Source organism: Delphinus delphis, chromosome 6, assembly GCF_949987515.2.
Source record: "Delphinus delphis chromosome 6, mDelDel1.2, whole genome shotgun sequence".
Lineage (NCBI taxonomy): Eukaryota > Metazoa > Chordata > Mammalia > Artiodactyla > Delphinidae > Delphinus > Delphinus delphis.
The window spans coordinates 2068181-2087492 of record NC_082688.1 but is presented as its reverse complement, the minus strand read 5'-3'; the positions used below and the strand labels follow the sequence as shown (position 1 = coordinate 2087492).

The 19312-nt window shown below is 59.6% G+C and overlaps 1 protein-coding gene across 8 annotated transcripts; it reads right to left on the bottom strand.

Moving 5' to 3' along the window:
* Window position 1: 1 nt before the first annotated feature.
* Window positions 2-19230, bottom strand: STKLD1 (serine/threonine kinase like domain containing 1). 8 transcript variants are annotated; one of them, XM_060013812.1, is made up of 18 exons: window positions 19015-19230; window positions 17258-17344; window positions 14410-14454; window positions 13033-13107; window positions 11958-12059; window positions 10004-10074; window positions 9202-9317; window positions 7618-7736; window positions 6911-7074; window positions 6265-6392; window positions 5084-5167; window positions 4359-4475; window positions 2726-2854; window positions 2088-2216; window positions 1885-2013; window positions 631-771; window positions 405-484; window positions 2-136 (listed from the first exon to the last, which is right to left on the bottom strand). In XM_060013812.1, the coding sequence occupies exons 1-18, from the start codon at window positions 19027-19029 to the stop codon at window positions 59-61; spliced, it is 1809 nt and encodes a 602-aa protein (XP_059869795.1). In that variant the 5' UTR covers window positions 19030-19230; the 3' UTR covers window positions 2-58. The 8 variants fall into 8 exon arrangements, with proteins under 8 accessions (XP_059869795.1, XP_059869800.1, XP_059869796.1 ...); XM_060013817.1 differs by having other exon boundaries at window positions 631-754; XM_060013813.1 differs by having other exon boundaries at window positions 6265-6365.
* Between the last annotated feature and the right edge of the window lie 82 nt (window positions 19231-19312).

Below are 19312 nucleotides of genomic sequence, written 5' to 3'. Positions count from 1 at the left end.
TCAGGTACAGCCTGAGGAGGGAGAGGCAGCCCTCCCCGGGCGGCTGCCTGCGACAGGTCTACTGCCCCCCATCGGAGCTGGGCCGCGAGGCCTCTTCCAGTTTCTGAAGCACACTTTGTGCGTAAGAGACCAGCTCCTGCGAGGAGAACAGTAGGTCAGCCGTTTCCATGGACGGTCTCTGGGCCCACGAGTAACTTCTGTTACTTAATCTGCTTTTCTTCGAAGTGGTCTCACTGCTGCTTCTCTCCGGGGTTTACTTTGGTCAGGTCGTGGACACGGTGATACAGGGAGGGCCTCTCAAAACCACACACGCGGCAGCCCCAGTCGCCTCCACACAAACCACTGCTCCGGCCCCTGGACTCTGTGCCACCCAGGTCTGGCTGAGGCAGCCCCCCAACACTCACCAGGCTGGAGGTGAAGCGCCCGTGGATCTCCTCAACGAGGGGCTGGATGCCGCTGGACACCAGCTCTGACAGGATGTCCTCTGCGGGCAGAGCAGAGGGTCCCGAGGCTTAGCATGCACCTGGCACGGAGGGTTCCTGCCCCTCCCCCAGCGGTCATAGCCGCTAGCAGGGCGCCTCTTGAATGCTGGCTTCCAGGGAGGGCGTGACGAGGGCGGGGGGTCCTCACTGTGGGAGGCGAGGTGGGCCAGCAGCATGCAGATGTTCTCCACCACCTCCGGGTCGTCCTGGTGGAGCTGGTACGTCTCCTGGATGAGGGTGAGGCCGCTGCTGCCCTCCTCGGGCATCACCACCTGCAGGGCCGCCAGCTCTGGGTGTGGGCGAGGGGGTGGGTGGGTGACAGTAGTACTGAACACGTGGGGCAGCAAGAGCCTCAGCTGGCAGGGGACGCCATGCTGTCCTGCAGCGTGGGGACCGCCAAGGCCAGGCTTTTCCTGGCTCTGCATCTGCAGGTGTCCTCTGGTGGGGTGTGCACCCGCCTCTCTCTCCATCCCAGCAGCCCCCAAGGCCAGTGTGCTTGTAGAGAGGGTGCTGGGGACGTTCCAGGGCACCTGCCTGCCCCGTGAGGAGGCCCGTCAGTGCGGGGTTGGGCCTGGCTCCTGGGGGGCTGGGGGCCCGTGAGAGCAGTGACCCGTGATGTCACTTAGTTGTCAGATCCTCCTGGAGCCCAGGGGGAAGCTGACCCTCCAGGGAGTGGACTTAGCCGTCAACAGCCAGCAGGAGGCAAAGCCGAGATTCCCGGCTCTGGGGTCCCGCACGCTCGCTGGGTTCTGACAACCCCGCTCCTTGTTCACTGAGCCACGTGCCTTTTGCTCTTGGGGCTTCAGCACCCCACCCCGTTTGGTGGTGGGATCCCGGCGGGAGTGGGGGGTAGGCCCGGAGACCCCGCCCGCTCGGGAGGTTCTCTCCAGGAGTGAAGGTCACCCCACTCCCTGCTTCAGGCCGAGTAGCAGGCAGAGACCCACCAGCCTGCACACCCAGCAGGGGCCGGACCTCACAGGGGCCAAACCACCCCACACGGCGGGCAACCTCTGCCAGGCTCCAGGCCCCGAGTGTCCGTCAAGGCTCGTGGTGCCAAGTCGGGTGCAGAACCTGGGCCGGGGGCTTAGGAACAGCTGGGGTTTGCGTGGAGGCGGAGTTCAGAGCCCTGACTCGGGCTGTTTTCAGAGCCACACCTGGAGGGGAGCCTGCGCACACGCCAGGCTTGTGGGTGGCAGGCAAGGTGGTCACCGTGCAGAGTTGCAGAGAGCAGTGGGAAGTGAGGGTACAGGTCTGCGCGGTGACGTCTGGGCGATGGGACTGTAGGTGTTTCCCCTCCCTGCTTTGAGCGTGTGCTTGCTTTTGGTTTGGGGCTGCCGGCAGGTGTCGCTGGGGGAGTCTGCCCCCGCCTCCTAGTGGCAGCCCCGGCCGTCCCCAGGCTCACCGGACATCTTCGCGAGGCTGGCCAGCGCCTGGCAGGCATTGTTCACCATCAGGGCTCGGTCCTGGCACGCCCGGATGCTTTGCAGGATTAGGACCACCACCTCTTCCAACTGCTGCTCGCCTATGCAGCCTGCGGGGGGCCACACGTGCCTGTCTCGAGGGCCCAGGGCCACCTCTCCGGCCCCGGGGCCCCGGGCTGCTCACCCAGCAAGGACAGCAGCCACAGGACTGCACAGCTGGCTTCAGCCATCTCCGCGTCCGTGGGGTAGGTGGCCAGCACCTCAGCAATGAGGGCCAGGGCTTTCTCCCAGGGGGCCTTGTTCGCGATGACAGCTGGAACAGGACGGGGTGGAGGAGGGGACACCTACTCCTTGGTGGCGCAGAAGCTGGGGGGGAGGGGCAACCCCAGCCTGCCAGCCAGTCTGTAGGGTAGGAATCGGCAGGGCCCCCAAGGGGAGGTCTGGGAAGCCCTGCGTGCCGGGTGTGGGCAGGCTCTCCACGGTCGGGAGCCCTCTTTTCCTTGGGGAAAATGACCTCCCAGGTGCTGGAGGGCCAAGTGGGGCCTGGAGAGAGAGTGGCACGGCCTGGGAGCACCCCCTTTCTGAATCAGAAGTCAGGATGGTCTGCCCAGTGCTAAGGCCAGCTTGTGGAACCAGGGACTGCCCAGGAAATCCCACGATGTGCGTGAGCTGGAGGGTTCCATGGGCCGGGCACGAGGGGGTCCGAATATGAACCCACCCCTCCCCAGGATACCGGTGCAGCTTCTCCCGTCCACCCTGGCCCTTTGTCTCCCTCTCCTCCCGGCTCTCGGGTGGTTAGGGCGCAGCCCCGGGCCCGCTCACCGTCCACCAGCAGAGCCCAGAGCAGCCTCAGGCCGTTCAAGCAGGTGTCCCTGTTCCTGGGGAGGGCGTCCAGGCGCTCCAGGATGCACTCGCACAGCCTGGCCCTCCGCAGCTCGTCTGTGGCCAGTCCTGCAGGTGGGCCCCGGCATTAGGACCACAGAGAACACCCGGAGGAAGCCCTCCCTGGCGGCCACCCCTTCTCTGTGGTCCTAGGGCACTGCAATCCCATGCATCCCACGCCAGTGGTGCCTCCTTGGCCAGTTTCATGCCCAGCATGAGACCCAGAAACAAGGGTATGAGCCATCCCCTGGGCCACCGTTCCAGCACTTCCCATCCCATTGCTGGGCTGGGACCGGCCTCTGAGCTTTCCTTCCAAGATGGGACCACGACTGTGTTCTCTCAGGGTGATCACCTGGCATTGTTTGCCAGGTGGTCCCGATTTACAGCTGCTGTCCCAACATGGCTACTCATGGCAGCCCTTTGCACTTCTCGGCGCGGGGTCAATGAAATGTGGTAAATTGCCTGGTGAGTGTAGGGTGGGCTGGGGGCTGCGGGGCTCCAGGTGAGGCCCCAGCTTCCCTTTGGAGAGAACGACGCCCACCCGGTTAGTGGCTGGAGATGGGGAACATGTGTAAAGCCCTCGGTGGTGACCCTCTCCCCACACCGTCCCCCGACTGCTCGCTGGTGGCCTCTGGAGCGGGGCCGGTGGGGCAGCAAGGGCGGGAACCCGAAACACGTCGGCGTGAAGCCCACGGGGGCGCCTGGCTGCGGCCCGTGCATGTTGCCAGAGGGACACGTGACTGTGAACATGGAAGCTGGGGACGGAGCAGCTGTCCCCTCGGGGCATCCCGGCGCTGCCCGCCTGAGCCCTGCGCCCACGGGAGGGCGGCGCCCACCCTGGCTGGCGACGGTGAGTGGGCGGTGCACCGTGACCAGGGGCTGCTGCTCCTTGGGGTGGCTCCGCGCACGCTCAGCGGCACGGGGGCCATGGTGCTGTCGCTCGGCGCCGTGGCCGCTGGGTCCTGCCCCAGTGCTGCGCAGGCCAGCAAAAGAGGCCGGGGAACCCTGAGCTGGGGCCACGGTGGGAAGACAGTGGGCGGGGGCGGGGGCGGGTCTCCGGGGAGAAGGCCGAGGTCGGGGCTCCAGTGCACCGTAAGTGCTTGTTGCACGACCGAGCCGAGGAGCGCAGGGCTGGGGCCCCTGCCAGGGCTGTGAGCACGTGCGGCGTAAAGCATTACGTGGAAATTCAGCCTAAATACTCAAGTGAGGAAGGCAGTGACGTAGTTCCAGTTTAAACATCGGAGGCCAGGCCCTCGGGCTCTCAGCTCCAGCCTCTCCCATCCCTCCTCAGCTGCCCTCCTGGGAGCCCACGCCTGGGACCCCATCCCACCTGCCTGGGCTCACACCACAGGACCCCTATGACCAGCTCCTCGTTTCATGCCTGGAGATCAGCCAGAAGGGGGAGCAGCTGGTCCAGGGCCACAGAGGCAGGCCTCGGGCGGTGCCCCAGACTCCTGGCTGCGCCCTGCCTGTCATCCTGGGGTGGGGTTGGGTGCCCAGAGGGTCAGACGCCAGGGCGATGACTGGCGTGGGAGGGCGGGGGTAGGAGAAGCCAGCTGTGCCCGGAGCCCACCTTGGCCCCGGGTGCGGAGCAGCAGGGAGCAGGCACACGGCTGCGCGTCAAGGACCCTGTCGTGCTGCTTCACGGTGCCGGCCAACACCTCCGCCAGCTCCGCCGGCCACGGCACACCTGGCAGCGTGGGGGGCAGAGTGAGACTCGGCGTACGAGCAGGTGGCGGGAGGGGGTGTGGACCAGACCCTGATGGGAGTCTGCAGGACGTCACACGTGGGCCCCTGGGTGGAGAAAGTTGGGTGAAGAGGTGTTCTCCTGCACTCTTGGGAGATGAGAAAGTTGGTGCAGCGACGGAGGGCCATTTGCAGTATCTATGAAAACGTGAAGTATTCACAGCCTGCACATCTAGGAATTTACCCTGCGGAAGCACACAGAACACACGCACATGCCCCGGGGTGGGCTGCGTAACATTGCTTATGATACCGGGGAGTCGGCAACCACTCAAATAGCCAACCAGAGGGGTGGTGGCAGGGACGGGGTGGCTATTGAGTATCCATGAACGGCACGTGAGGGGCCCGGGAGGTGGTTCGGATGCCGAGCCCAGCCCCCGCCCACTTGTCTGCTCAGTGAAAGCGGCGGCACAGGAGGAAGTCCGGGCTCCTGTTCCAAGCAGGTGGTAAAGCCGTGCATGCTCATGGGAATGTAAACGGGTGGCAGAAAGTACCAGCCAGGGAAGCTGGAAGGGCCGGGGCACCTGGGGGAAGGCGAGAGGGTGGCGGCTCTACCTTGCTGGTCTTCAGACATCCCCAGGAGCCTCTCCAGGGCCCTCTGCTGGTCTTCGGGGTGGCTGGAGAAGTTCTGCAGGACCTCTGTGGGGGACAGGGCAGCACGGGGAGGCGCCTTGGCTCAGGGACCCGCCTGAGGGCCGGGGCACCAGGGGCGCATCCGTGAGCACCACTGCACAGGCCCACGTGACCCGGCGCGAGGTGGCGACCTTATCATCCTCACCTTCACGGCCGAGCCACCTGTCCAAAGTCGAACCTGGATCTGCCTGAGAGCCCGCCCAGGGGGGTGCTTCCACTCCACACCTCCCTCAGGTAACTCCCTCCAGGGTACTCGGGGCGATGACCTTCAGCTGGACCCAGCTGTCTGCCTCCAAAGCCCATGGCCACGAGACAGGGAGACAGCAGCTGGGCCCTCACGGGTCCCCTTCTCCAGAAAGGGAGGCAGAGGTAGCAGCCCCTTATCACAGGCAGCCCGCGCAGGGAGCCACTGACGGGGAGGAGGGATGGGAGGGCGGAGCCGCCCCCGAACTGGAAGATGACCTCCAGATCCATTCTCTGCCCAAGACCGTGGGGGTAGCCCCCAGCCTGGGGCACACGGAGGAGTCTATCGTGTGTGCCTTTGTGGGGTGGGGGGTGACCAGCCAGCACTCTGCCTGGAGCCTCAGGCCTGCACATGTCACATTGCACACGGAGCCCCTGGGCCACCTCACCTTCCTGCAGGGCCGTGCCTGCTGGTCCACGGTGGCTGCTGTGCCGGCCCCAGCGTGAGCACCATTCTGGGCACGTAGCAACCACACAGGAGGTGCTGCTCATTGGGGAAGACACTCCAGGCACCGGGCCGCCGCTTGCCGGGCAAGCGAGCAAAAAGCGGGGAGTCTGTGGTGGGGTGCGTGGCAGTGAGGGGCTGTTCGGTGACGTCGAGGACTGTGTAGCCGGAACAGAGGGGAAGCAGGTGGGGGCCTGGCCACAGAGATGAACTCTGCTCTAGGTAAGCTCGGGGTATCTGAGCGGGGTGGCACCCTGAGCAAAGCAGTGCTTGGGATGGACGAGGGGCAAGCCCACCGGCCATGTGTGAGGAGCAATCCAGGGGACTGGGGGGGTCGATGCCCCCCAGCTAAAGACAATGGGGTGCCGGGGCCACAGCAGCCTCTGGCGCCGCCCCCTCAGGGCCCCGTCATCACCTAAGATGCTGGTGACGTTGCTTTCTAGCAGCCTGTCGATGATGAAGTCGGGCACCACCTGCCGGTGCGGCATCAGGGCACTGCTGGAGGACCTGAAGTCGCTGCTCACAAACAAGTGAATCACGTCCCTGGGGAGGGGCAGAGAGCCGCCAGCTGGCCCTGCGTCCCCTCTGCGTCCAGCAGCTGCTGGGCCTCCACCTGTTTTGGGCACCCGCTTGGGAGCACCTCTCCCAGCATCACGGTGCGTCCAGCGGGCACCGCAGCAATTCCCGCTCCAGGAGGGGCCGAGGGAGGACAGTGCTGGGCCCTGGCGCTTGCACTCGCGTGGGCCCCTTCCTCCATAACATAGACCCAAAAATCACAATTTCTGGCTGTGTGGGTATAAAGGTGAACATAACCCAGGGTGGGTCATTTTGTTCTTCTGACTTTACATTAGAGTTAAAACATCTTCCTGGGCCCTGGGCCATGCCTCCCGCACCTGATGGGGAAGCTGGCCCTGTTTGTCTTGCACTCAGAGATGTGGCCACAGTTTGGGACAGCCCACACTGGAGGAGCCATTGTCCATAGATGCAGCGCTTTGTGGTGGTAAAACCCCAAGTGCGTGCACAGGCTGACAGTGAACTGCCACCCCAGGGCCTGAGCTCACCTGATGGTTATTCGATCCGACGGGTCGGCCTGGAGCATCAGAGGCAAAAGGGAACTGAAGATTTCTGCGTCGGGGACCCTCCTCTCCTCCATGGTCCTCAGGACACCCCTCAGGCCGTCGGGGGAACTCCGGATGGACTTCCGCAGAAGCATGGCTTCCGTGCTCTGGGAGGAGAGAGAGGACCACTTGTGCACCTCCTCAGCTAAAGGAAGATGGCCTGACCTCGGGCAGAGGGGCGGCGACGTGGCCGCCGCCGTCAGGAGCGCACAGAGGCCACCTGTGCCCCAGAGTTCTTGTACGAAGAAGAAATGGAAGTTCAGAGAAAAGCAAGTGGCCATCTCACTGGCTGGAGGGAATAAGGGAACAGCCCTCCGTCCACGGCCGGACTCCCACTGTGGGCCGGTTAGTGCAACTGAACTCAGCTGTTCTTGTCCATAAGGGGGCACTGTTGGGGGCGGATTTAATGTTACCATCACCATCACCACCACCACACGAGGGCCGAGCAGGCCCAAATGCGGGGTCCTCCGGCGGCTGGGGCAGCGGGGGGGGCCTCCACACAGCCCCACAGGCACTCAGCGTGGGCAGGAGGGTGCCAACGGGAAGAATGCGCCCTTTTCAGGGCCGGGGGTGGGCAGAGCCTGGCTCCCTGGGGCTGTGGGGAGCGGGGTTCAGGTGTGGTGGGGAGGGGTGGACGGAAGGCCCCTCACATCCAGGAAGGAGCAGCCGGCCATGTCGAGAATGATGCAGCCCAGGGACCAGATGTCAGATTTCTGGCTGAAGGAGAAGTTGAGGGCTTCGGGGGCCATCCAGGACTTGTGAGAGGGGTCTGTTGGCAGGAGTGAAGTGGGGGATGCGTGAGTCCCATGCTCCCTGGGGAAGCAAGCAGCTTGAAGAATGAGCCCTCCATCACCCTCCTCCAGGGAGGGAGAGACGTGCTATCCGAGGGGGAAAAGGAAGAGGCCCCTGGTCAGTAAGATCCTGGCCCTTGATCTTCACCAGTGAGGCTGCCCATCTTGGCAGGGGCCCACCAGGCTGGCCGTGTGCGCACCTGTGTCCCACTGCAGCTGCAGAAATAATCGGAAGGGGCGTCTGCCACAAAGGTAAGATCTGTACCCTCCATAAACGTCGTGCCCCTCCCAACACTTAGTCGGGACCTTGAGGCAATGTTCCGGTTGCCCTGCCCTAGTTTCTAAACCTGAACCCCGGGGACTTCCCTGGCTGTCCAGTGGTAAAGACTCTGCGCTTCCACTGCCAGGGGCACGGGTTCGATACCTGGTCAGGGAACTAAGATCCCGCGTGCCACGCCGCCAATAAGTACATACATACATACAGAAACAAACCTGAACTCCAGACAGGGAGCCAAAAGAGCAGGGTCCCCGGCCCAGCTCTATCAGGGCCTGACAGGCCGCAGGCAGCCCCTCCTTCTCCAGACCTCCATTCCCCAAACAAAGAGCAAAGGGGTGGGCTCCAAGGACCCCTGCCACCTACACCTCCAGTAGATGCACCCATCCACTCACCTGCCCGCCCACACCCGCCTCTCCATCCTTCCACCCACCTATCCGCCTGTTCATCTATCTGCATGTCCATCTATCCACTTGTCCATCCGCCCACCCACTCATCTATCCATCCATCCATCTATCCACCCATCCACCCATCAAGGACAGCATGCCACTGGTCCCTGCCAGCCCGGGACTCTGGAGTTCTCCACTGGAGACTTGCTCTCTTCACCCCTGATAGCCGTTATAGGGTTGAAGCCCAGCTCCCTTTGCCCTGTTGTCTTTTTTTTTTTTTTTTTTTTTTTTGCGGTACGCGGGCCTCTCACTGCTGTGGCCTCTCCCATTGCGGAGCCCAGGCTCCGGATGCGCAGGCTCAGTGTCCATGGCTCACGGGCCCAGCCGCTCTGCGGCATGTGGGATCCTCCCGGACCGGGGCACGAACCCGCGTCCCCTGCGTCGGCAGGCGGACTCTCAACCACTGCGCCACCAGGGAAGCCCGCCCTGTTGTTTTTTAAAGGAAGGAAAACGTCTCTCCCCAGACTGCTCACCTTTACCACCTCCTGGGTTATTCTGAGACTCAGTAAAGTAATCCAGCCCGAGCCAATGCCTGCCATCCACCAGCCCTCCCTCTGTGCGTGTCAGTCTCCTTCCTTCTGAGGCCTTCCTTCACCCTTCTTGAAGGTTAACATTTTCTGAGTGTCTTTTGGACCCTGCATGCCCCCCACTCTGTTGAATGGGCCCTCCCGCAGTGCTCCCCCGCCACCACTGTCCCCTGGCCGGGAGGACGCCAGCCACCTTCCTCTGCACGGACGTTCCACTTGGCTACATCGGTCATGAGTGCGTTGGAGCTCAGGTCCTGCAGTTTGCAGTGGTCGCTGCTGACCAGGGCGATGTTGGAGGGCTTGAGGTTCCTGAAACCGAGAGGCGCGCCCTTCCACCCACTGCCTGGCAGGGCCACGTCCGTCTGTGAACCCTCCGCTCCCGCCACACCCAGGGCCGCCACAGCAGCCCACACCCCTCCTCCTCTCTCCTCAGTAGATGCCCTGTTCAGCCACTTCTTGAATATCGTTTTCTGTAAGCATAAATATACTGTTATTTCAAATGGGAAAAACAAGCCAACTGCAAGTAAGGAAACACCGATCCTCCCGGGGTCCCTCCGCTAACGTCCTTCCAGATCTCAGCTGACATTAACACGGAATCTCGAGCATTTCCTTCCTACGTTTGGTTCACACAGTTTTCTCTCCTCCTCTAAATACGGCACTGATCCTTCAGATCACGATTCTGGAGAATGAAACTGGCAGGTCAAAAGCTCAGCCTGGGAGTGCCCGGAGGCCCTCGGGCGGCCTAATCTCTTCGTCAGTGCTGTTATCTGGTTCTTCCCTTGCACTTTAGAACCAACTGCCCTGTCTGTGCATGGGGAGGGTCGTGGAGGGGGTGATGTTCTCTTTAAGCCAGGGAGGTGCTCTGGGAGGGGGAGGGGCCCATCCTTGTCCCAGCTGCACCTCTCTCCCTTGGGCCCGCGCCCGGGCGCTGCCACCTGGAGGTGCCACCCCCAGGAGGTGCCTTTTCTCCTCAAGCAGCCTGGCCACCCGGTCACCTGTGGATAATGTCCAGCTGGTGCAGGTACTCCAGCGCATTCAACACCTGGCCCAGCATGTTCTGCATCCACTGGGGAAAGAAGGAGAGATGCCAGGACTGGGGGGGCCTGAAAGCTCCCAGGTGGGCCTCCCAGCTGCTCTTAGGCAGGTCAGTGGCCACTCAGAGCAGCCAGCAGGGTCGTGGCCGGTTCCCACCCTGCGTCTTGAAATGGGCCTGAAGTGAGCGGTCAACAGCTCAGAGCCAGTGCGGGAGCTTCTGCTGCAGGCTGCTTCAAGGCCCTCTGGACAGAAATGCCCTGGTCTCCAGACCCCCCACTCCTGTCTCCAGCAGACCCCGGGGGCCCTGGGGCTCTAGCCCCGCCCGGGTCCCACCCCATGGGTACCAGAGATGCTGAGGTCTGCAGCTGCTACTTGGGGTTTGCCTCTCCAGGGCGTTAGAATGGAAAGAGCCCTGAGAGAGAACATTCTGAAAGCAGTTTGTGTCAGAAACAAGATCCACCTGGTTTCCAGGGCAGTGATGTTCAAACCGTGTTCCTAGGAACCCTGGATTCCACCTGGGGTGTCAAGAGAGGGGCTGAGCAGGCAGGACCCCGGCGTTCCTGCCACGCCACCTTCCACTGACCCCCAGACCCCTGACTGGAGTAGCTCTGCTTTCCTTACTGGGGGTTCTGAGAACATCTTTGTGCTCGACAGGGTTCTACTACAAACAGAAAGTTTGAAACCCACTCAGAGGCTGTCTCTGAGGCCCACTTTGGAGCTGCGTGCCCCTCAGAACACCCCAGCAGGGTTGCAGTGCCTGGAGGCCCAACAGAACAGAGGCGTGTTCAGAGCAAAAGCAGGCAAAATTTATTTGGGGTGGGTCATAGACCTAAATGTGAAAGCAAAATGGATCCAGCTTCAAGGGCAACAGAGGAAAATATCGTCATGACCTTGGGGCGGGGAAGGCTTCTCTAAAGGCTCAGAAGACACCAACCTCAGGCAAAACACTGATGAACCAGAGTTCATTACAATTAAGAAAGTGAACTGGCAAGCCACAGACTGGGAGAGGACATCTGGACACTGTGTCCATAATATATAAAGAGCCACTAAGAATCAACAAGAAAAGACGGACAACCCTAAAGTTTAAATGGACAAGAGACCTGAACAGGCACAAAAGAAGATATCCAAATGGCCAAAAAGTGCTCACCGTGACTACTCAAAATAATTGAAACTAAAATGTAATTTTTAATTAAAATTAAGAAGACTGACACAGTGAAATGTGGGCCAGGATGCAGAGCCAGAAGACTCACAACTTGGGATGAGAATCAACACCGAGTCAACCAACCATCCTGGATAACTGGGACACTGGCTAAAGCAGCACACGTACCCATTCTGTGATCCAACGACTCCACAGTCACGCAGAAAATGAATGCTTAGGGCCATCAAAACACATGCCCAGCAGTGTTCACGGCAGCCCTTCTTCATAATAGCCCCAAACTGGAAGCAACCCAGACGCTCACAGCGCTGGACCAGATACACTGCTGGTGACGTGGCCATCTGACAGTGGAGAGCGATGGTCTCCTGACACACTCACAGGTGGGTAAATCTCAAAGCACTGGGATGAACGCGAGAAACCAGACACAAGCAAACAACATGCTGTAGGAGCCCATCTAGGAGAGCTTCAGGGACAGGCAGAAGGATCTCTGGAGGCAGAAGTCAAACCCTGGGTACTGGCTGGGACTGTCTGAAGGTCCAGGAACGCTCTGACCTCATGTGAGGGAGGGGACGGGAGTATCTGCCTATGCAAGACACACCAAGGTGTACACTTAAGCCCTGTGCACATTACGGTGTGCAAATACCTTCATTCATAACTGTCGGAAGAGATGAGACCAGACTCCATCGGTGCCTGCCCCTCTGCCCCATCACAGGGTCCAGGCAGCCCCCAGGCCTGGTGCCCCAGAGAGTCTGTCTTACCTGGGAGTCAATGACTCTCTTTGCCGCCCTCTTCTTCTCAATGACATTCTGGAAGCTTCCCTCGTGGAACTCCATCACCAGGCAAAGGAACAGAGAGGAGATCTGCAGGGGACACAGCCCCTTAGCCAGGTGCCGAGTTCTGGCCTCCAGAGGCCCAGGCCTGGGGGCTTCTGGGCCGTCACCCACTCCAGGTCTTTCCTCCCAGCCAGGCCACCACCGGCAGTGACTATGGGAGAATGCCCCCTTCTGTGGGGGGGAGAGCCCCTCCTGAGCAGCTCCCGCCTCCGCCTCCTCTCTCCTCCCCCATCCCCCCCTACCCCCCATCTACACTAAGCTGCTTTAGGAAAACCTAAAGGGGCGCGGGGTCTCCTGACCACCGTGCCTGGGGCACCGGGCCCTTTGTCCCTTAGGGCTCAGCTGAGATCCACTCCTCCCTCTGAGGGGCCTGCACCCGACAGGACCCCAGCAGCCCCCGTCAGGCCTCTCAGAGCACCCTGCCTTCCCTCCCGCAGTGACATGTCCTCTTGGCTTCTCTGTGTCCCCCTTGAGAGCGTGAGGGGGTGCTCAGAAAATACTTGGGGGGACAGGTGGTGAGGGGCCCTCCCCACGGCTTTCCTCAGGGCCCAGCTGACGGGGAGGGGGCCGCTCCCTCGGTTGTCAGCCCAGATGGGGGTCTGACTGTGGGGTCACACCTGGCCCTCTTCCCCTCCAGCCCCCCGCATCCCCCAGCTCAGCCCCATGTGGAGTAACCGGCAAGCTTCCAGCTCCTTGAAGATGAGAAATCAGCTCGCCAATGGGACCAAGCACGGGGCTCGGGGCAACCAGACCCAGACTGGAATCCTGCTCGGTTGTCGCCAGCTGGTTTCTCCCAGCCTCCACTTCTTCCGGAAAGTGGGACAGTGACCCTCCTACGCAGAGGCTGTGGAGCGCACGTGAGACGATGCCCAGAGAGCTCCCGGCGTGGCCCCATGAGTGCTGTGGCCATTGGCGCTCGGGGTGGGGGGTGGGCACAGCGGGGGGTGCTCTGTGCCCGCCCTGAGTGCCTGCTGGGCCCGCGGGGTCGGCTCTGACCCACCTCACTGTTCCACGTGATGAAGAGCTCCTGGTAGATGGAGACGTGGGCATGCTGAAGCTTCAGCAGTGGCATCAACTGCGAGGCGAGGCCAGAGAAAGTGGAGATGTTAGGGAAACACTGCTTCTAGAGGTGCTTCTCTGTCACACGTCCCAACAAAAACCACACGCTTCCAGCTCTGAGCGCGGGCCCAGGGAGGGTGGGCAGCCGGAGGTTAGGGGCCAGACAGCCCAGGGTAGGTCCTGTCTCTGGCATGAACTGGCTGTGCTGTGTGACTGAGGAGGGGCTCCTCCACCTCTCTGAGCCTCCTGGCCTCACCTGGAAACAGCAGTAACGGGGGTATCTGCCTCACAGGGGTGTCGGGAGGACGAGGTAAGCCGATGTGGGCAGAGTGCCTGGGGCGTTGGAAACAAGCACAGTCCGGGTTGGCTGATGAAGGGGGTGTGGCCAACGGGAGGCCGCCGCTGCGGCTGTGCCCAGGCCACCTGGCCTCCTGGCTGTGTACACTAGAGGTCCCAGGGCCCCTGCCCTGAGCTCAAAGTGCTTTGCAAACGAACACAAGTAGGCAGTAGGAACGGCTCCCTTAGCGACCTAGGCCAGACGGACAGCTGCTTATGACGGCAGGTTGGGTGTGAAAGGAGGTCGCCTAGTGGGGTGGAGAGGGGGCTGTGATGCTGGGGGGCGCGCGGGACGGCCCCCCCACATTCTTTCTTTCATGAATGTGGCCTGGGTCCATCACCATGTGTCAGACACACTGTGGACAGAAGAGCTGTTTGCTAGCAAAGCTCAAAAGCTGGTGATTCCGGAAAAAAGACAAACAAGTGACCATTAGATAGGAAGGGAGACATTCAACCTCCTGTGAAATTCCAGAGAAGCAGAGAAAAATGACGCGGGCCCTTTGCCGGCAAATCAAAGTATATGCAGCTGTTTCTGCTGTTACTATAAACCGAGATGTTACTGTCGGTCCTGATCGGCAGATTTAAGGAGCGCAAGAGTTTATATTTTCTTTGTTCACCAATTCTCTATTTCCAAATATTCTATTGTAACTGATACTTTTACAATTGAAGAAAAAAATCCTTTAAAAGATGGTTATTGGTAGATCAGCCTAGGGACCTAGCCAACATTTAAAGGTTATCATCTTCTCTGAGAACATACATATGACAACATAAGTTGTCAGCACCTGGATTTAGAAATGAGTGTTCGGTACACAGACTCCCTTCATGACCTGGGGGCCTCTGACTTCATAGCACAGGGCAAGAGCTGGTTCTGACCCTCCATGCCTTCACCAGGCTTCCACCCATCATGCCACAGTGGGGTGCAGAACAGTCTCTGTGTGTCCTGCATCATGTCCTGTAGAGAGGGAACCACCCAGAGAGTTACCTCCTCCAGGGCCTCGTTGGCCTGATGCTCATCAATGCACTCCACCTGCAGGGGCACAAGAGCACTAGGTTGGTAAACGTGCAGTAAACGCCCTCGTCATCATCGTGACCACCATCACCACCATCACCATCACCATCACCACCATCATCACCATCACCATCACCACCACCATCACCACCAACATCATCACCGTCACCATCACCACCATCACCACCACCATCACCATTATCACCACCACATCATCACCATCACCATCACCACCACCATCACCACCACCACCATCACCATCACCACCACCACCACCATCACCATCACCACCATCACCACCATCATCACCATCACATCACCACCATCACCACCATCACCACCATCACCACCATCACCACCATCATCACCATCACATCACCACCATCACCACCACCACCACCACCATCACCATCACCACCATCACCACCAACATCATCACCACCGTCACCATCACCACCACCATTATCACCACCACCATCACCACCACCACCACCATTATCAGCACCACTATCATCATCACCATCATTATTCACCAGGGCTGCCAGGCGCCTATATTCATGCCCCATCACACGCCACCAGATGGGGCCTGGAGATGTTCCTAAGGAAGGGATCCAAAAATCCTCTGAGCCATTAGGTCACCCTTGCCCCTATTGCAAGGATAAGTTTAGGATCACATAACGTAAACTCCAAGGAATCGTTAGAGGATCCATCTTCAGACCATCTTGAAAGCAGGGGAGGAAGCAATGTGTCGCCCCCAGAGCCAAAGAGCCCTGCTGTGGCTCGCGAAGCACCAGCCCCGCCACTGTGTGCCTCACCCGCATTGGGAGGCTTGTCCCGGTCACTGAATGTGGGCGGTGGGGAACGCGTGGAGAGGGGGAGAGGGTGGTGGTCAGGGCAGCACCGAACTTTGAGTCTGCAACATGCTTGGCGGCAAAGACTGTGCGTTCATACTGTCACCGCGTCTTACCAGATCCTTACCCAGAACTTTTGCATATAAGATTTACAAATGAAAAACTCATAACTAGGGTGATCGTAGATGAAAATGCAGTTAGTGGGTGATTCCCCAATCCACGTAAAGACCCCAGACGCAGCGGCACCATGCATCCCTTCCTTCTGTTCCAGGGGCTCGCGCTGAAGTCATTTTGGCCAAAAACATACTGAAAGCCTTCAAATTACCTTCTCTTTTGACCTAGAAATCCCACCCCTAGGAATTTATCCCAAGGAAATCATGGATCCTCAAAAAAATTAACTATAAGGTTGTTTATCAGAGTTGCTTATACAGAGTGAAAAATCGAGAACAAGCTAAGCCCTTATCGCCCTGAGTGGATGGGTTGGGTCAGTCATGGCACATCAAGCAGGGGGGTCCACACGGCCACCAGAGCCAGGGAAGGAGGAAGATGCGTCAGCAGCACCAACAACATTTGCCATACACTCAGTGGGGAAAAGCACGTTATCAAGTTCAGCACCATTCTTTTGTCTTGTTTTGTTTTGTTTTGTTTTGCGGTACGTGGGCCTCTCACTGTTGTGGCCTCTCCCGTTGCGGAGCACAGGCTCCGGACGCGCAGGCTCAGCGGCCATGGCTCACGGGCCCAGCCGCTCCGCGGCATGTGGGATCTTCCCGGACCGGGGCACGAACCCGTGTCCCCTGCATCGGCAGGCGGACTCTCAACCACTGCGTCACCAGGGAAGCCCCATTCTTTTTTTTAATATTTATTTATTCATTTATTGGGATCTTAGTTGCGGCACGCGGGATCTTAATTGTCGTGTGCGGGATCTTTAGCTGCAGCATGTGGGATCTAGTTCCCTGACCAGGGATCAAACCCGGGGCCCCTGCACTGGCAGTGCGGAGTCTTAGCCACTGGGCCACCAGGGAAGTCCCAGCATCATTCTTGTAAAAAACCAAGAATTCTATAAATGCTTACCAAAAAACCCTGAAAGGATATACAACCCCCCTCCTCCATTTTGTTTAGAAAGATTGACTGACTTTTAAAAAAGTTCCTCGGGATTGACATATATACTAATATGTATAAAATGGATAACTAAAAACCTGCTGTATAAAAAAATAAATAAAATAAAATTCAAAAAAAAAGAATAAAGCTCCTTGATGGTGAAAGCAGTCATCCACCCTGCCCCATGGGCCCGTGAGACAACGGGGCAACCCCACAGCCAGCCAGCAATGGAGCAGGAGGCCGGTAAGGACTTCCAGTCCTGCTGCCTCGGGGCTGAGCTGCTGCACCGACAGGAGGCCTGGCAGGGTGGAAGGGCGCCCACAGCGGCCACCAACAAAGCTCTTCACTAGACCCTCCATTCATCTGGACTACCTGGTCTTGCACACGCTAAGGGCTGTCCTCCTGCAGGTGTGCACTCCACCCGGCCGTGTCAGCCCTGGTGAGGAGGTGAAGGAAGGGCCCGGGGTCAGCGTTCTGTCCTTAAACCTGTGTGACCTTGGGCAGGTCCCTGGCCACCCCCTCCAGCCTCCCTATCCTTGGCTGTAAAGCGGGGTCATCAGTCCCGCCTTGCTGAGGTGGCGGGAGATGAAAGATGATGCTGGTGCCGGGCACGATGTCTGCGTAAATGGTGGGTATGGTTGCCGGCGGAGTGAACGTGAGCATTCCTTCTCCATCAAGGTGAGAGAGGTGAGTCGGCGGGGAAGCCCGAGGAGCCTCATGTCACCCCCCCATCCCCGTCTATCCGCCCCCCCGCCCAGCCCGCTGCATCTTCCTTCGTGACTGCTGGCGGAGAGGAACCCGCTGTCACATCGCCTTTCTCTAACGTGTTTGGGGAGCCAGCCCCACTGGGTGCCACAGGCACGGCCTCTTACCTGCTTTATCACGTGCTTTACTTTGGTTTTTGTCTCCTCCACCAGAAGGTTCACCCCCAAGGCCCCAGGATTCAGCCAGTCCAAAATCTACCAGCAAAAGAGAAGCTTTCAGGAAAGCGTACACGTCTTTTCACTTCCCAAAGCGTGTGCCCACCTCCGGTGTCTTTTCCGGTCCTCCTAACTAATTTCCCTCGTGGGCTGGCAAACGAGGAAATGGCCCAGAATGCTTTGGGGGCCTGTGAAGGCAGAACCCGAGCCCATCTCTTTGAGGTCGATTCTGGAGCTCTGTCCACCACCCCACACCCCTTCTCCAGTCTGTGGTGAGGCCTTGCAAGGCATCCAAGCACCAGCACCTCCCTGGGGCAGAGGGTTTCTTCACTCTCTCTAGCCCCCTAGGATCCCAGCTTCCAGCATCCACCTCCAAACTGGGCATCCAAACAAGAAAGTAACTGGTCCATAACTGGTGCCATCATAGTCACAGCCATGTGTGTGCCTGGCACGTGCCAAGCACTTTACAGCCACCCACGCAGTCGGCGCTGTTGCTATCTCCTTGTTTACACTGGAGGAAACTGAGGCACAGGGAGCGGGGTCCTTGCCTGAGGCTACAACACTAATAACTGAGAGGGCTGGGAGTCGACTGGAGCTCTGGAGTCTGACTCCAGAGCTGGCGCATCGAGCCAGACCTGCAGAGAGATGGCCGCCATGCCAGAACTCTGCGCAAGGAGGCTGAGGGATGGGTGAGCGTGGATGATGGGATGACAGTCATCAGAGGATGGGGGAAGGGGGCAGGATGCCGAGGAGGGCACATAGCGGGTGGAGCCCCGTGTCCAAGGATTCTCAGAGTTCAGAAGTTTCAGGATTCTGTAATCCAGCCCGTGTGGCAGCCTGAATCCCGCTCAGGGAATAGCAGGGGTGGTGTACCGAGCCGCTTACGCTGGTGAAGGAATGCACACTTAAGCATTCTTAGGGGGCAAGTTAAACAGTAAAATGCACCCCTGTCTTCGGATCAAGTCTTTCCCCCCCCCTTTAAAAGTAACTACTTTTAAAATTCTCTGGTCACCCAGAAGCTCACCGGCTTTACCACTGGCTGACACCCCACAGTCTCCCACACAGAGGGGATTCTCACAAAGTGAGAAAAATCTAAAAGACCGATTATCGTCAAATTGATGATTTTTTTTACAGAGACTAACAGTTAAAAAACTCGACATCTTATGCATTTAAACATTCGTTTGCAGCTTTCCTTTTGTTCTGTGAATTTTTCACGTCCTAAACATTTTCACAGGCCCTGGAAAAGGCCCAAGTTCCCCCAGCGAGGGACTACTGATGGGGTGTTTTAGGAGTTTGGGGGCGTCTCATTATGAATTCTGAACGTTCGAGGGTGTCCTGTCTCTACGGGCCGAAGCACATGGACCCATGGGTGAAAAGGATGAAGGTGTCGTCCATCCGCCCATATTCAGACTGGAGAGGACTTAATTTCATCCACCATTTTAGAAAGCGGGAAACCCAGGCCCAGAGGGGCAAAGGGCACCCCGGAGGTCACGTCTGGAGGTACCGGAGATCACCCTATGAGCTAGAGGCAGATACTGGCCGCAACACGGGCCCCTTGCCTCCCTGGGGTCGGACCTGGCCTCTGGTCCCTCGTGACCGTTAAACCGGTAGGGGGCCGGGGGTGGCGGCAGGAGATCCAGGTCCTGGGCTCGCCCCGTACCGTCGGCCCCTCGTCGCCCCCGCCTCCCCACCAGCGGACAACTCGGCACCTGGTACTTTTCCATTGTGTCTTGCGGGGAGACTCCCGGCCTCCCTGTCCCACCACTGGGCGCTGGGGCGCACCGCTAGCCCCAGCCGAGTCGGACCCTAAACTGAGCATGCTCAGTCTGGACCGCGTCCGGTGAGCGCCCATCCCCCACCCTGGGGGCGCCCTTCAGCCCCGGGTGCTGGCCTGATCCGGGGACCCTCCCTGCCCGCACAGTGTCACAGTGTCCGCTGGGGCACCCGCGCGTCTCCAGCAGGCCGGCCCTCAGGGAGGAGCGGGCGGAGCCTCGAGCGGGGAGGGCG

What these genes read in the sequence shown, in the direction of transcription:
- STKLD1 (XM_060013812.1), bottom strand. An exon ending in CCAACGAGGCCCTGGAGGAG is followed by an intron (nt 13,108 to 14,409) that starts GTAACTCTCTGG and finishes CTCGCCTCGCAG; the next exon opens with TTGATGCCACTGCTGAAGCT. An exon ending in CTGGGCTCTGCTGGTGGACG is followed by an intron (nt 2,217 to 2,725) that starts GTGAGCGGGCCC and finishes GTCCTGTTCCAG; the next exon opens with CTGTCATCGCGAACAAGGCC.